Source organism: Diadema antillarum, unplaced genomic scaffold, assembly GCF_040938485.1.
Source record: "Diadema antillarum isolate AM-2024a unplaced genomic scaffold, OU_Dant_1.0 scf00000086, whole genome shotgun sequence".
NCBI lineage: Eukaryota > Metazoa > Echinodermata > Echinoidea > Diadematoida > Diadematidae > Diadema > Diadema antillarum.
In genome coordinates, this window is record NW_027270975.1 from 942,608 (window position 1) to 960,553 (window position 17,946).

The following is a 17,946-nucleotide window of genomic DNA, read 5'->3' on the forward strand; positions in this document are numbered from 1 at the left end:
TGTGGGAAACAAAAATACCAATTTGCTTCATTTATTTTACAGAAACAAGTTTTTGAGTCTATCTCTTCCTGAAGTGAGGAGATAATAATGACAAGATGTGCAGTGCAGACCATGGATTTCTTTCATACTGTGTGTGCCATACATTTCAAGAGTGTGTTATTTCCTGAATTGGGACTTGTGACACCATGTCATGAGGTGCTGAATACATGATCAAGAAGCACATTGACTGAACGAAGAAGAAGTGTCGTCATTTTTCATGAGAAAAGTTAGCAATCTCTCCTCTCGGAAAGGATACACGAATCAGTGGTATCACATAAGGCAATGTTTTTTGAGTTGCTAATTCACCAACGTCAATCAGTTTACAAAATTGCTGAAAATTTGAAAAACACTGCAAAATATGCTTCTTACACAGTAAATCTCACTATTGTGAGTAGTATCATGTAGGTATGTGTTTGTGAAGATGTTTATGAGCAATCCCATTAGCAGCTGACTTGAGAAGATTTACTTCAGTGGTGGTTGAGGCAGATAGCTGTAAGGCATGCCGTGAAGTGCAGGCATTATGTTTAGACAAAGCAATAATCAATGTACAGAAAAAAAATGAAGGGCATGTCTTGTACAAGTAAATACAATATGGGTAAAATTCAACTATACAAAATATGAGGGGGGACTGCATCTTTTAAATGAAGGGTAGAGCAGCCTCCTTGAAAGGGTTGTTCTTTTTGCATTAACTGCAGCTGTACATGGTAGATGATGCCAAATACTTATTATTCTTGGGTTAAGCAGAAGGTTATGTCAAATGATTTTCATTATTATTATTTCTTTTCTTTTTTTTTTTTTTTTTTTTTTTTTGGGTGGGGGGGGGGGGGAAGGGCTAATTCATGAAGACATCTTTCCAAGATATATGTTCCTTGTTCTTTGTTTGTTTGTTTGTTTATTGTTGTTGTTTTTTTTGGGGGGGTTTTTTTTTTATAAAGATTAACTATTGAACTCATTGACAAACCTTTTTTTTTTGGGGGGGGGGGGGATTTGTCTGAATTTGGCTTTTTTCCTACTTATTGTATTCACACCAATTACTAGTCATATCTAATTAGATTCTCTTGTTATTTTTTTCCACCAAAGATGGCATCCAGGGAGAATAACCCCAGCATTTTACTCCTCCAAGCAGCTATTGAACACCAGCGTGTGCAGAACAAGTTTGCCTCTCTTGAACCTCTCGTTCTTCAGGTATAGTCAAAGAATAACTTTAAAACGTGCAAGAGATTGCACAGTTGAGTGGTTGTGCATCATATAGTTGAGAGTACTAAATGTCAATAGGCCCAAGTTACTGGGATTGGAAAAATGTTATCAAAGGAGCAGTGGAGTGTTAAGAGGCAAAGTGGTTACTGCTCTGATGGGGAGGTCAGCTGATGCAGTTGAATGAACTTAATTAGGGCAAGTACCTCATGTACTCTAAATGATTGTGTGATACAATTACTTCATGATATCGCCGCATATTCTTTGGTGTGACAGTAGAAAAAATGGCGTTCGACATTGATATTCGATTTTGTAGTCATTTACAATACAATTCTGTAATTTCTGCTGTTAAGAAATGTGTCAAAAGAGGAAGTTATTTGAACATTTCGACACAAAGCAATAGGAGATTTGTGAAGCCATGACAATATCACCTCTGTGACCAATGTGACTAATGTCAATCTGTCTAGAAAACATGTAAAATTCTAAAATTTCACAACTTCCTCTTTTGTCTAATTTTGATGAAATTCCTACCAGAGGTTTTGGGGGTTTGTTTGTAGCTCTATCTCTTAGATGTCAAGTGAAAAGCTCAGTTTTGCCATAAGTATGCAGAAATCATATCACAGTAAATGATGTGCTCCTGTGTTTTCTCTTCCCCCCCCCCCCCCCCCCCCAACCTTAACCTTTTTTTTTCATCTTCCTCTTATCAGGAACATGAGTACCTGAAAAATTGTGTATCTAAGATAGTGGCCATGAAGCCATCTGTCTTGGTGGTAGAGAAAACAGTGGCTCGGCTTGCCCAAGACTTCTTGCTGGCCTGTGGAGTCAAAGTGGTTCTTAACGTTAAGCCGGTAGGTGCCCACTCATTCACATTGCAAACAGCATTAGGTTTAATTGTTTTTGATTTGTGTGTGTTTGAGTTTGTATCCTTTTTTTCTTACTGATGTTGGCCCACCTGTACAAACATAAATAGGAAGACAAATTTGCTGCAAAATCATGCAGTATTAATGATGGATAGATTGTTAAGCTGCCATTACAACGGCTAGGTCGTGTAGTTTTAGAAATAAAGGGACCTTCTGTGTTTATTTTCCAGCTAAATCAAAATTTTCCATGGAAAATACATGATAAAAACAGTGCTGAAACAGATTTGTTTCTGCAGCAGCTACCATCTGTACTATTTTAAGTGTAGTTTAATCAAGATGTAGGGATTTATAGAGTTATGATTAATTTGACTCTGATACTTGATAGAGATGACCAAGTCTTGTAAAGCACTGTCTTGGTCTCAAGTCTGAAGCCCAAAACCCTGATATATTTGTTAACAATTCTACAATCAAAACAAGTGAAAGTGGGACATAATATTTCAAAAGTGAAAGCTAATGTTAACAAGACATACTTGGCAGTCAGTTATTTACTACCTATAAAATCTGCAAGCACAGCCAGGAACTAAATTACACACTCAAGGTGTTTGAGGTAACATGAAGTGGCAGTCCTGAGAGTGTTTGTGTTCCTGCTTGAGGGGAAATATTTTATTGCAGGGAATATTATGAAAAAATAAATTTACTCCTATGACCAGGTATGAAAAATAGAATTTTTGTGATTGTTTGCCTTTTGTACTAAACAGAGAGTTCTAGCACGAATTGCCAGACAGACAGAAGGCACTAGTATCTCAGCAATAGACCAAGTGGCTACTGCAAAGTTAGGAACTTGTTCATCCTTCTATCTGCAGAAATACAATCTACCAGGTGGTGAGTTCAGTCTTCATAATGATATTTTGTCTCTGTTTATTGTATCGTCTGACCTTGATCATCTAGCCATCTTTTATCCAGACTTCTCTGTCATCCAGATGTGTTAACACAGTGAAGGAAAAAAAAAAGAAAGTGATTTCTCCCTCAATCAAAACTCCTACAAAACTCACACGATTTACCTATAATATCCCCTACAGAAACATGTTGTGAATTTAACATGTAAATGTTTCAATTTCCAGGAGAAAAAAGACTATAATATAATTTTAAGTGTATGCTAGCATAATTTACACCGTTGTTGTGATTCCATCGTATACAATAGCTGCCACTGGGTCAGCATCTTATCGCTTAGCCAGACAGGTGCTGGTTCTGTGATGGCCGGATAACAGAGGTCACACTGTTTTTGTTTTTGTAAACATGTGTGCATACATGTATTGGCAGTGAGAGAGGGAAATGGGGTTGCATTCTTGACTTGTTTGTTTTAATATCAAATGTTGGATTTGGCCTTATGCAATGTCCTCTGAAGTGATGGGCATGTAATTTGATATGACTTATTTTCAAATGAATAAAACCATTCCTCCTGTTTATTGAAATATGATTGAGAATAATTTTAAATGGCAATATCATCTGTAAAAGTGGATTTCTCTTTCTCAGCATGATTTGACAAAACTCTCACTGTATTTTTTAAAAGAAAGAATGATTAAAGTGCAATTGTTCAAGATTTGTTTTGAACGGTTGCTGAAGTTTCTATACATTTTCTCAGTGTATTCCCACAAACAATGCAAAATGACGACAGGTACTGCTTTCAGGGGATGATGTATGCTGAAACTACATTTAGAGGACAGATATAATGTATCAGGTCAGGTTAATGATTGAAGGACTTCTAGGATCAGAAAAAAATAAAAGTTGGTGATTGAAAGCTAGCGATTCAATAGTAGAATTCTAGGGCATGAAAAAATTAGTTTTGTGTTGTTGTTTTGAAGGTTGTGTAGTTGGTTTAAACCTAGTGTAGACTCCACTTGTATATACAGAGCATGCTTTTGTTTTCATTTTTTCCCTAAATGAGCACCAAGGGATGCTCACATTTGTGAGTTTTTGTTTTTTATTTTTCTGAGTGGACTGCATGATATACAAACTAAGCTTCTTTTTTATAAAAAAATGCTTAATTAATCAATTCCAATATTGTGTGTATCCCTGAACAGGTTTCACAAAGACCTTGATGTTCTTTGATGGCTGTGCTGGTCACCTCGGCTGCTCTGTGCTTCTCAGAGGAGGAAGCCTGCGAGAACTCTCCAAGGTGACTCCAAAGAATCCATGTCATCTGTCTTTTTAAAAGTGCTTTCGGACATACACTGTATATACAGAAAAGCATGACCCAGTGCAAATATATTAGCTATGTAGTAAACTATGTATTGTAGTAGTAGTAGTAAACTATGCATTTGATTTGTTTGTTCTATTTGTGTGTTAAAAAAACAAACTATAAGTCTGTAATCTTTCCAATGGTGTATGATTTGTGTCTTTGTATATCCAAAATTCTACTGCAGCAACAGTATGAAAACTGGCCACCAGACAAACACAATTTGTAGAAAATGGGCATGGATGTTTACATGCAGTCAAGCATGTATGAAAAAGACATTTAAATGTGAAAGATAAAATTGAAGCACTACAGGAAAATACTTCAGGAAAGATCACAAAGTGGTCTTACACTTTGAATGATAGATGAGCTATAGAATTTCAAATTCATAGATAAACCTAATTTTGCATATTTCCAGATCACCTATTTGACATATTTCATGGTGTGATTGTGTCATAACTTTCTCAGGGTATTGAAATATCAGGTCATATATAAATGTGCATCAATGCACTTCCTGATTTATGTATTGTTGTTTTCACAGGTGAAGAGGGTCCTTAACCTGATGGTATATGCTGTCTACCACTCCATCTTGGAGACATCCTACCTCATGGATGAGTTTGCCATGCCTCCAGTCACCCCTTCACCAGTTGGGAGCCCCCCTAACTCTCCTCCTTCACCTGTATCTGGCCTCCCCAGTAGGGAGGCCCTGCAGGACACTGGTTCCATCCAGGAAGTCATAAAGGCTGTCAGAATTGAACAGTCCAAGAAGATTGGGCAGGATCCAGGGTTAGAAACAATGCCCTGGCTGCCCCATCTGCCAAGAGGAGCTTCAAGGCAACTGTCCAAAAGATATTGATGGGGAAAGTGGTGGTTTCAGACAGTGGAGGAGGCAAAGAGAAGAACAGTGGTGATGAGAGCAGAAGTGGAAGCAGCAGTGCTGTAGGCAGCAGGAGAGGAAGTGACGTGGCTGTCTCCAGCAAGAAGCCTGGAGACACGGCAGGAACCAGGAAGGACCAAGAAAACCAGGGCGTTGGTAGTGCTATGGAAGCAGAGAGTGGTTCTAACATTGGGAGGAGAAACATAGCTAGTGAGGAAGATGATGGAAGAAGAAAGACATCTGATGAATCAGATTCAGTTGCTCTTATGGTAGGAGGAACCACAAGTGAGAATGTTCTTTTTAATGAGCCTTCCCCTGAGGATGATCTCTTAAAGGAGTTTGTGCAGGTAGACATTGAAAGAGACTCTGCAAACCACACAAGCATGATGTCGTCAGTCTCACATTCAGGGGAGAATCAACCTCAAAGTTTTGTCCCAACAGGAACAGTTTGCAGTGAGATTAAAGTTGAAGCATCCCAGGTGAAGAAACTCACAGAGAAGGAAGAAGATGAGCAGATCTTTAGTTTTGATGTAAATGATAATGACAGTGAGGCAGAGGAAGCAGTTGCAGATGAAGACCTTGAAGAAGTAGATGTAGCAAATTTGGATGAAGTAAACTCTGGAGAGAAGGATGACAAAAGTGCCTTCAGCAAAGCTTGTAGAAGCACTATTCTCACTATATCACCTTTCCTGACCTCTCCTTTACCTTACTTTGAAACTGAGGAGGGAAAGTCTTCCCCAAACTGGGCCTTCTTTCCGCCAGACATTTACTGGTCTGCCAAGTTGGGAGAAAACCCTTCTGATGTTTCTCAGGCCTTTGAAGCAGCCCCGAGTGATGACAATGACATCGACGAGGTTGTCTATTGGTCAACTGACCGCTGCACTCACCGCATCCATTCTGTACACATCGCTGAGCCCCACCCTTTTACATGCCTCCAACTGACCGAGGACTTTTCGTCAGAGTCCACAAGGGCACTCCTAGCAGACTTCCGTGCTCGCGGAGGTCGATTCATCCCCAAGGCGCCTTCTGCCATCAGTGGGTCTGCAGTAACTCATGCTGTAACAGATCCCATTGAGCACAAAGCAGGGCAGATACCACAAACATCATCACAGCAGTACCTCTTGGCTAGGAAAGGAGGTGAGGAGGCTAGTGGTACCAACCCTGACACGCAACATCACTTCCCTATGGAGGACTGCCTGGATCCCTATCGGCATCAGAAAATACTGCTTCAGTTCAGTAGCTTTTCACATCACATTAGTAGCAACATGGGCCACTGCATCCACCCATGGATTGTCACCATGAAGTACTATGGACACAACGATATCACTCTCGGCATGTTCCTGGAAAAATACTGCTTCAAGTAAGATTTTGGCACAACTAATTAGGTTTTTAATCTTGTCTGGCTTACATTATTGTACATCATGCATGATGCAGGTAGGAACAAGAACTCTCAGCTATAAAGAGATTTATCATTTGGGTGATATTTTTATATTAGTTGAAACAAAGAAAAAAAAGAGAGACAGTAATCCTAATATCTCCTGAGACAAGGGAATCCTACAATACAATAAAGTTTTGCATCAGAGATTAATTAGCTAGCAAAAAATAATGTCATTTGCAATAAAGTTAAACTTCTCTGAAATACCCTCTCATACTATACTTTCAATTACAGCTGAAACATTGTTTGATACCGATAGCTACTCCTTTGTGGTTAATCCATTGATTTTTTTTCCTTTAGGAAGATAATTGTACAGAAAGTTATTTTGTATGAATAAATGATGAAGAATATGCCCCAATTTAACCAATGTTTTGTCCAGTTTAAGTACAAATAATATGCCTTTGAAATGTTGCTGTGATATTGTCATGTTAAGTGGTGTTATTTATCCAGGCACTTATTAAACAGTAGTGACTTTATTCACACTTGCAGTGCAAACTACCTCTGCCCGAATGAGAACTGTGAAATGCTGATGGCAAGTCACGTGAGACGGTTTGTCCATGGCAATGCATCAATCCAGATTCTCCAGCGACGACTGGACAGTCCTGTGCCAGGGTACAGCAACAAGGTCCTCATGTGGAGCTGGTGCCGCAGGTGTAAACAGGTAGCTGGCATTGAGTCGGATGGCTATGTATTTAATATAAAGTTTCCTTTGAAAGATACAATTTGGGATGGGGGGGGGGGGTACAAAACTGAGAAATATGAAATAGGTATTGCTGTGTACTGAGTTGCGCAAATCTGTCTCCATCTCTACCATAATACACATCAGATAATGACACAGAGGAGGCACATTTCATTTTTTTTTCTGTGAAAGTATGCTTACTTGCATTTGTCACAATGCTACACTGTCTTTGTTCAGAATACTCCATCATCATGGTCATAATGTTCCCCTGTCAAATAGACTCATGGTATTTCCTTCATTTGCGTGACTGTATACTTGTCATACCCTTGGAGCATAGATGAACACTATGTGGAAAGAATGTTATGCATTCCACCACCCACATTATAGCTGAGTGAAGGATGTTAAGCGCTGCACTAGCTAAGGCATTGTGTAGAACCCACAAACTTTGAATTATAACCTTCCAGCAATGTCAAGATGACTGCATCTTTTTTACTTTTATCTGTTATTGAAATTCACATTATACATCTTCATGTCATTATATAGAGGGTTAAGGTATTACAAATGTTAAAGATTTCAGCGAATGTTAACTTTTAAGTGTTATCTAGCTCTCTTTTAAGTGTTATCTAGCTAAAAAAGTGCTGTCTTCTCCAGATGTTGATTGCTCATTCAGTGATCTTCAGTTGGCCATCATTTGCTTGTCTGCCAATCACATCACAAGGACTAACTATTAAAGCTTCATATTAAGGGAAATAGATGTTACACTCTCTTTCTCTGTTCCTTCTCCTCCCCTCCTCTGTTTCCTTTTTTCCCCTCAGGTGACACCTGTCCAACCAATGTCCAGAGACACCTGGCACATGTCCTTTGCCAAATACCTGGAGATTCGTTTCTATGGTAAGGACTACCGGAGGAGGGGCACATCCTCACCCTGCGACCACTCCTTGCACCACCACCACTACCAGTACTTTGGCCAGCATAACATGGTGGCTTCCTTCAAGTGAGTGTGCCAAAATTTTGTAAGTGGCATATGTCTGATAGCATGTACAATGCCATGCTGGTGTGTCAATCTGAGAACATGCAAATCACATATATCTGCCAGGCACAATGCAAAGGTTTGTTATAATAACAGCTTAAGACTTTGCTTTCCAAAAGCAACGGTGGATTCTACCCTTTATTCCTATTCACAGAATTAGAAAAGGTTATCTTGCATTTCTTTTCTGTGAGTTTTTGTGCATTTTGTGTATAACATGGGGTTTATCATCACTCACTATACTTTCATATCTCTGTGTAAATCACCAATTTGATCACTAATGTGAGAGAAGGTCTGAAAAATGATATGATCGTTATTGTGTATTAACATATACGTAGGTTTCAGACAATTTTAGTGTACATTTGGTGTCTGTATGTGAAAAAAAGATTAAAATATGATGGCACAAATCTAACATTTTTATTTAAGAGAAAAATATTGCACTTTAGAGTGCAACAAAATATCTTTGCTGTACCTCTTTAGTAATCAGTAAAATATATATCCTACCTTGACTTAGAAGACGCTTATTTATGCTAGACCATTCCAGGTTTACAGAACAGAAATGGGTTAAATTTGTCTCTAAATTGTCCACACTACTGAAGACTGTCTCCACCTGATGTATGCTTCATTTTTCAGGATATCCTGTTGTGTCACACATGTGCTGTGTGGTATCATGTTATTGGTATGGTCAGATATTTGAAATACTATGAAAAACAAAGTCTTGGCCTGAAACAAGCCAGCTTTGATACCCGTGCCACCTGTGACCTCCTCCTGTGGATACCACACTATTCAATACAGCTCTTCCTTCACCTGTAGGTACAGTCCCATAATCCTGAGGGAGATTGCCTTCCCACCTCTTCCCATCACCATTGAGAGGCCGTATCGAGCACACATGCAGTACTATGAGGAGAGTGTGAACTTGGCTGCAAGGTAAATACTGTATAAGCTTTTATTTTAGCGAGGGTTCAATTTTCACAAATGTTGCGAATCACTGTTGGACCGCAAATTTAACAACACGAGAAAATGTCATCATGTGCTACCAGTGCACTTGCAAACCTCGGTGTCAATTCGCGAAAGCAACATCTTGCGTAAATGTCGTGACCAGCTCATTCGCGAAAATATGTGTGCGCAAAAATAACAGCTTATACAGTAGATGCAATGTAAACTCAGTTAAGCCATTGCAATCATGTACTCACAGAGAGTTGATTTATTTTTTGTGTAGTTTCTTTACAGTTGTTCTTAGAGCAATCTTATTACTTGCCTTGTATTTGCCTGAGGAATACTCGAACAGGCTAACGATTACCATTTTGTGTTTATAGGTTGTTGCCAAAATGGAACATTTCTCTATGTCTGGGCCATATGAAGTTCTAGACCCTAAATCAAAATTTATGTTAAAACTCACACACATGTACTTGATAATGGACACATTTTACTAGTTGATGACAAGTTATATGTCTCCATTGGGAACCATACATATACTACAGTTTGTATGCTGGAATACCTGACCCTTAAAATTCCTGCTGTTGTGTTGACCTCACCATGAAAATCTAATAGGTAATGTGAGTAGGTAAGAAATTCTATTTGATTGGACACTAAAATTGGAAATAAAGCACCTGTAAGACAAAGTACTCATTCATCAGTGCAGATATAAACCTAATACATCAAATACTGTTTGTAGGGGAAATCAGGTCTTCAGAGGTATCCATGGCAACATAGCCAGTCTAACAGCAGCAATGTCTGTGCAACGACTTGAACAGAAAAAGCAGGAATTCATCAGCAACTATGAGGTGAGTGCAAACTAGACAGCTATGAGGTAAGTGCAAACCAGAAAGTTTAGTAAACAGTTCCATTTGAAAGTGCAGCAAAGGTCAAGTTGATATGCAGTCCTTTTCCTTTTGACAAATAAAATTGTTATTACACTTGTCTTCTGTTCTGTTTTTCTATACCTAAGCTTTCTTGCAGTTTCCCATAAATAGAAACAATCTATTTCTGTGAAAGGAATGTGTATACACTATGCTCAAATATTAATGTGGGATGTTTCCTATAATATACCCTTTTCATATTCCATTCAATGCAATTAATTTTGAAAAGCAGTTGGGGCTCAATGGAGACAATCTCACAGATGATCGATGATAAGGCCCCTGGTTTGAGTTCCCTTGTTGCAGCAGCTGTGCCCTCAGGCAAGACACTTTGTTCTCTTTTCCTAGTCTTTGAAGGGAACTTGAGGCTATCTATCACATGATTGCTTGCTCACAAGCATTCATTACATTCTTCATGGTCACATAAAACAAATTATAATTTCAGTCAATTCCTATCTGCTTCAAACTACTCATTGCTTTTCAAAGCAGGTCTTTACTCTATGAAGAACAATAAAAGATACTTTCATCTTTCATTATCTCCCAGGCTGATGTTGCTCGCTTCAAGCAGCAGATTGAGGAGTTGGAGGGGAAGATTGCTCAGGTTGAGTCTCACCATACAGGGGCAGAAGAGAGCAAAGAGGGGAAGAAGAGTGATGGTAAAACATTGTTCCTTGCAGGGGGAAAATAAATTCAGAGGAATAGGGTTGCAGCTTTCAGAGTTGTTGCTATAATCAGAGTTAATATATCAGGAGCTCTTATAGTGCTGACGAATATATGTACATACATGACTTTGTGCACTTTATAAATTGATATTTTTGTTAATATCATTATTACTCACATAGTAGAGTGCATTATTCATGTGCACATGCAGTTGCCTCACATCTTGCAAAACGGTTGTATGATGCAGATCAGTATTAAACTAGTTGTGCATGAACCCACCCATACAGTGTATTTCACCCGGTACATATCCTCCTCTCTCCCCCTCCTCCTGTGATCTTATTTCTCTGTCCTTTTCTCCCTCTCTATTAGATTAATCTCTGAGATTATCTCTGAGATAAAATTCCATTTTGTACTTCCAGTATTTACCCTACAAGTCTTTTTCAATCCTAAATACTGTGATATACAGTTACATCATGTATAATAACCCATTCCATACTGAATTCTGAAATACCCATGGACTTAATATGCAGACCACCAGGTCCCTGTAGGGAATGAGTTAACTTAATGGAAAGAGACAAACTCAACAATATAGGATGGTAACCCTATATGAGCCTGTGTCAGAGAAAATTCTGTTCATAGAATTCATCTACATTTTGCTATACATAGAGGATCAAGAATGAGCCTTGGTCTGGTCAAGACCAGCCTGATATGATATGCCTCATTTCCAACAGATTGTTCCATTTCAAAAGAGGACCAGCTTCTAGACATTGAAGACTCCATAGTGATCACCAAGCGAGTCCTGAGTGAGATCATCTTTGCCTGGAACTTAAGGTAAGCTCACGACAAGAAGCCAACAAGGTACAGACCTGGGACTAACCACATCAAACATACCTGATCCAACTTTTGTTGTTCCAGATCCACATTCATTCAAGTGTCCTTCCTTTTAGTTCAAGTATTTGTCTCTGTACTGCCTCTTTCTCCATTGTATCTCATGTTTCATTCATTGTATGTTACATAAAAAAAGATGACTAAATGAGGTTATCACAGCAGTATGTTTTACATTTTTGTCGAGCCCACCGGAGGTGCGGGGAGACTAAGGGATCGCCTGCGGCGTCTGTCCGTCCATCGTCCGTCTGTTGTCGTCGTCCGTGACACTACAAAAACTTGAATAACTCTCTACTGAGGACTTTAATTTCAATCAAACTTGGAGGGAAGAGTGGTTATACAAAGTTACACATTTACCAAACGTGAAGATCACCAAAAGGTCAAAGGTCACAGGCAGGGGTCAATTATCTTTAGGGCTCAATGTTAAGTTTTTATGGCACGTTTCGATTATGGCTCATAACTTTTGATGTATATGTCTGTTTGTTACCAAACTTGGATGGTAGATGTCCCTTGGGGAGTTGAAGGTCACCACAAGGTCAGACGTCACAGACAGGGGTCAACAAACTTTTAGGGCCCAATGTTAAGTTTTTACGGTGCGTTTTGATTATGGCTCATAACTTTTGATCGATATGTCCGTTTGTGACCAAACTTGGCTGGTAAATGTCCTTTGGGAATTTGAAGGTCACCACAAGATCAAAGGTCATAGGCGGGGTCAATGAACTTCCGGGATTTACAAAAACAATTTCTTCTATGCGAATGGGCGAGACACATTTTGGCACTTACCTTGTTTCCTTTCATATTTGTCTTTAGAGGAATATAAGTTCATTAAGCAAGTGTATTGTTATAGCATTTCCTGATTACATCACACAAATCCTGTATTCAGTCTTTAATTTGGATTGGTACCTGTCAACATAATTTCTTTCTCATTACCCTCATTGGTAGATTACTGAACATACTGTAAGCCAGAATTCATGAAGGTGGTTTAAATTTAGACATGCCAATGGCATATCATTGACATGCGCGTATCAACGCACATTTGTTACTGAACGTCTGTTGGCATACATAATCTGTCACTCGTTTATACAGAAGAACTGCTCATTTTCAAATCATGCCCACAAAATAACAGAAATTGTCCTTTTGTCAATGGTCCTAGACGTAAATCACAGAAGGACTCGGAGGTGCTATGCTGTGTTTCAGCATGCTCTCATTTTTGCAAAGAGGCAGAGAGCCCCATATACCTCATTGAATATCCACAACAGAATATCCTGTGTGCAAAACCTTTACACCATTACCCGCTTCTTTTATCACTTGAAGCTAGGTGAATACTTGGTTGAGTGGTCCAATAGCAAAACATGCATTTTGGAATAAGGTTTGTGTATGGTCTGAAAATTAAGCAAGAAAATGAGAGCAACACATGAAAAAAAGAGAGCTTTAGATTTTCGCGACGGGTACATTCAGAGAGAAAAAAACCTGGTCTGAGCATGCGCAGAATCGCGTATCAGACGCGATCTATTTATAGCTCGTGCGCCTGAGTTTTCACTACGCGCTCTGGGCTATTTTTACGTCCGCTCAGTTCATGACGTAGAGAGCTACATTGTACTTGATGCACTGATCATATGGGGGCGGCATTTTATTTTTTATGCATTGCGTCTCAGCATAATCTAAAGCTACTTTTCAGCACGACGCAGGGAATAGGAGAACGTCCAGCTCAAGCGTCGTCTCAAGCATCCGCACAGCAAATCTAAAGCTCCCTAATATGACTTGTAAGTGTTCTCCACAATTTCAAACAATTGTCATTATGTGATCAAATGCTCCTTTAAAATAGCTCTTGTGGAACTAGTGTGGTTCTTCCAGCACCCAGCTTTATATGCATGTGTATGCATGCATTTCTAGATGAAAGCAATATGAAATGTGTGTGTATATTTCAGAAGCGGATTTACATGTGGGTTTTCTTAAGTTCCCAGATGTGACTTTCTGGCACTGTGCCATTGTCTGTGTGATTATGATGTTGGCACATTGCAGCACTATCAATAATACCATTGCTAAGATTCATTTGTGCTGAATGACAAGTCTGGCTCTAACCAGTACTGGGTTCATGTCAAATCATTCTCACTTGCTATGTTACAGATTCCATGACTTCTTGCATGAGGAGAAGGAGGTGGAGAAACAGAGGAGAAAGGAGGGACCGATGTCTGGTCGCAAATTCTCTACGGATGTTGATGGGGGAACCCCTTCATCTGCCACCAAGAATGTAAGAATTTATGATAGAAAGAAGTCATTGCTTTGGCTTTTTTTAGCCCAATCTCTGGACATCTGAGAAATGAACTCAAGCACTGCTTGTGCAAGTAACAATAGTGTAATACTTTTAAATGAGGTTAAGGTTGTTTAATATCTAAATGTTATCCGTCAGGATGTTTGCTGTTACCTATATCAAGCCATAATGCCAAAAACTGATTATTGATCTCTTATTCCACTCATAGGTACATGTATATGTCACCCGCTACAACAAAAGGATCCAAAAGTCGGCGAGGACAATTTTCTTAAAATTGCATGACATTATTTCCTTACTCTTTTACTTTAATTTCATATATAGCACAAGTCATAAAAGTCTCGGTTGCGGAGATATCAATGATTTTATTCGCGCATGTCAAGTGGTTGAGGAAATCAGAGTTTCGAGAAAAACGCCTTCAAAGTTATCCTTCCGACGCTATCATGATAAAGGGTAGGCGAGACAGTTTTCACCGCTTGACAATAGAAGGTATGCTCCTAGCAACTTCTGCGATGTTCATTCAAGCTTAGCGCCAGGAGTCTACGCACGACCAATCAGTAATCAGGATGCCACGCACTGACCAATAAGATCACTCCCTTGTTGCTAGGTGCGGAGTCTAGCTGCGGCGTTACAAAGTCCAAATCTTCGGAGACGTTTCTGTTATATTGAAAGTCAGAAAATCATGGCCCAGAAAAACGCTGATTTCTTGCTTTTCCTTTGATCATTTAGCTTCGAAATTTCGGCAGATGATAGACAAAACACTAGAGTACAGGATTATGCCAAAAACAGAAATCCAATTGTTTTGACCAATTTTTGATGATGTGACTTCAAACTCGATTTTCTCGGCTCAGCCATCAGCGACTTTAGGATCCTTTTGTTGTAGCAGGTCACATATGAGCTGCACCTGTATTACTGTGATTACAGTATAGTTCATTTTTCAATATTGATGGATAAATTGCCTTTTTATGTACTTGCAGTCTAAAACTGCTTTTCCTTTCGGACTAACACCTCCACTAACACCCACGCTTCCAATGGAACAGTCCAGCCCAGTGTTCATCAACCTCCCCCAGCCAGAATCTTCCACTGAAAGGCAGGGAAGTGGTGGATCCTCCCAACCCACATCCATTGCAACACTCCGTGAGAGGGAAGATAGTGATGGTAACAAAAACATGATTTTGTCATCATTATCTGTTTTATATACTTTATTCTTACACTTTGCATTTTGGTTCAACGTTCAGCACATGATTTAATAAGCTCAATGAAATTTCTTTAGTGTGCATCTTTGATGATGGTGTTTACATGCACTTTTTCATCTTTTGTAGTGCTGTGTTTTGCCATTTCTCTTTTTCCACATAAATAAGAGAAAATCACTCAATGGATGTAATACTCAATCATTTCAAACTCAACCAATAAAAAAGCACGGCATTTTACAAAATGAGATATGATTTTTTTTTAGGACAATTTGTATCTTATTCTTTGTGTGAATTCATTAGAATGCATGGAATTTTCCTTTGTTGGAAATGAACAAGAGCATAAACACTGTTCACAAAACAATGCAAGTTGTATGTTTTGTCCATGCATGATTTCTTTGTTTTTTATATGTTCTTTCTGCCGACACAATACTCAAATAATATACCGCACATTTGCCCAAGACCACAAATATGCACCAGGTTCTCTTCCGTGAACTACATGTGGTTCTGGAACACTAAATATCTATGCACAAACTCATTCTAGATTCATTTGTAACTGTTGTTGAAACTTATTCACCATATATCTTTGAAAAATTATTGAGTTTAATTTCATTGTGTGAGTGATCTCTTGTGTGTTTGGTATGAATTTCATTGTTTCAAAGTAGCAGCCCTGTGTGAGCAACATCTCTAATTTCAAACTACATCCCTTGATGGTCTTTGAATCAGTGTTACAAACTCCTGGAAATGATAGATGTCGCTTCTATGTGGTTGATTTGTGGAATTAAACATCATTCCCTTTTTCAGCTAGATTGCTTACTCTGGCTGCTGTCGGCCATTTTGATGTTGCCTCATATATATGCTTTAGACTTAGAACTTTTCATGTAAATGAAGAGCTACGTACTTTGTTATATTCACCTTATTATGTATGCCCCGTTGGTGGTTTTTTGTTCAACTTCTTTTGTCACCCAAACTGTAAGAAAATTATGATTTTATTGTGCAAACTGTTTTGTTTCAAATTGATTTAGCATGAATGATTTGTGCAAATCTTCATTTCTGATACCAAAGTATATTTTTGTTGCTGTTCATCAGTATGCCCTTTTCTGCAGTTTAGCAGCCTTAAAAAAAGAAAGAAAAAAAAAAGAATAGTATGGCTGTGGAATTGTGTTATATTAGCCCATTGATTCTGGCAAAGACTGTATTAAAAAAAATTGTGGTTTTATTTTCAGTTGAATGTATTCTGCAATCATCTACATTTCTTTCTTGTTCATAGGGGGTTTTGTAGATTTAATTAGATGGACTCTGGTTTGATACCATTTCATATCATATTGGTTGTTGATGCATATTGTTGCCACATTTGCATGATAGACTCATGAGTCCATGAAAATTTTGCAAAACATTTATGATTTTATCCATATTGTGATCATTTAGTACAATGTTACCTTTTGTTGCTCATGATGGTTATCAATAATGTTGAATGACCCTTGTCAAAAAAAAAAACATTGTTTGCAGTTGCTTTTAAAGATAGCTGGCTAGTTGTAGATATCAGTTTAGATTATTTTTTGAATGCATCTTTTTGCTAGTGATTACTGTTTGCTCTGTCACATTGTTTCTATTTTCTAGATCTTCCATTCTTGGTTTGTTTGTTTGTTTGTTTGTTTTTTGACTATTACGTGTGAAGAGTGAAGGTGCTAGTTCATTTGGAGTGTGTTTGTGTTTCTGTCTATTAAACTGTGTTTGCCCCTATGAGATGGTATGCATTGTGCCTCCCTACCCGAATCTCTCCTTGTATCCCATCACTCCCTCTTCTTCCATTGCACAGTATCATATCTTGGTGACCCCCACCTGATCACCTCTGAACCCCAGCAATTTACCAAGTACGGCATCTCGCCGGGTCTTGTGGCAGGCCTCAAGTCCAACGCGGCCCAGCAAGGCCAGTTGTCATCGCGAGATATTGGTCCCGTCCCCACTACATCTAGGGTTGAGACTGGGGAGGATTACAAATCTGGGCACACTAGCAATCAAAACCAGGCAGACTGTAGACTCAATACTACAGTGGAAGACTTGGAAGCTGGCAAGGGGAGCTCAGTAGAGGGTCTCAGTGATAAATTACAGACATCAGACATTACCAACACCAGTCAAGAGGATAGACAACTTGGTGAATCTGATAGTGAGGTTGATGTTAACCCTGACAATGATAGTAGCACCAATGCAAAGAATGACGAGAATAAAAATCTTGTTAATGATAAAGTAGAATATTTTAAAAATGGCAGACTTCATTCACTTCGACAAGGGACAGTGACTAAATGCTTAACGACTGCCAGTAACACAGCAATGATGCAACAATGAACCATTTTTTTTTTTTTACTTTTATTAAATCTGAGTAGTGTCATTGTAAATTCCATATGTGTGAGAGAAAATTTCGAGATACATTTGTAGAACAGGAATTCAAATGGCATAACACCAACTCTTTACCCACTACACCACATTGCATGATTCTAACACATTAACTCACCACTCTGACCCATGTGTACTTTTCCTACAGGTATACTAATCTCAAAACACATCAAACCCTTTCCTGCATGTTCTTTTGTCAGTATACAACTATGTATATACCCTACAAGAGATTACTTTTTGTCCTCTCTAATCATTGCTTTGCAGAATACAAAGTGAAAAGGGAGGGGGACAATGTGCATTAAGTAACAGCATTGAGATGCATTGATGATTTCTTGTTATTAAGTGCAT

At 38.7% G+C, this 17,946-nt stretch overlaps 2 protein-coding genes across 5 annotated transcripts in view; both read left to right on the forward strand.

Annotated features, from left to right (window-relative positions):
- Positions 1-5,182, forward strand: part of LOC139717934 (1-phosphatidylinositol 3-phosphate 5-kinase-like) — a 99,375-nt gene extending 94,193 nt beyond the window's left edge. The window contains exons 16-20 of the mRNA XM_071629419.1: positions 1,120-1,224; positions 1,941-2,081; positions 2,852-2,975; positions 4,175-4,269; positions 4,868-5,182. Coding sequence (XP_071485520.1) covers positions 1,120-1,224; positions 1,941-2,081; positions 2,852-2,975; positions 4,175-4,269; positions 4,868-5,182 — 780 coding nt within the window. The remainder of the gene's footprint in view (positions 1-1,119; positions 1,225-1,940; positions 2,082-2,851; positions 2,976-4,174; positions 4,270-4,867) is intronic.
- LOC139717977 (1-phosphatidylinositol 3-phosphate 5-kinase-like) overlaps positions 5,137-17,946 on the forward strand; it is a 90,950-nt gene continuing 78,140 nt past the window's right edge. For 2 of the 4 annotated variants that reach the window (XM_071629460.1, XM_071629462.1), the window contains exons 1-9: positions 5,137-6,563; positions 7,128-7,299; positions 8,133-8,311; positions 9,158-9,271; positions 10,020-10,128; positions 10,745-10,856; positions 11,592-11,691; positions 13,873-13,996; positions 14,992-15,172. In XM_071629460.1, coding sequence (XP_071485561.1) covers positions 5,182-6,563; positions 7,128-7,299; positions 8,133-8,311; positions 9,158-9,271; positions 10,020-10,128; positions 10,745-10,856; positions 11,592-11,691; positions 13,873-13,996; positions 14,992-15,172 — 2,473 coding nt within the window. In that variant the 5' untranslated portion in view covers positions 5,137-5,181. The remainder of the gene's footprint in view (positions 6,564-7,127; positions 7,300-8,132; positions 8,312-9,157; positions 9,272-10,019; positions 10,129-10,744; positions 10,857-11,591; positions 11,692-13,872; positions 13,997-14,991; positions 15,173-17,946) is intronic. The other 2 variants (XM_071629461.1, XM_071629463.1) reach the window with 1 other exon arrangement.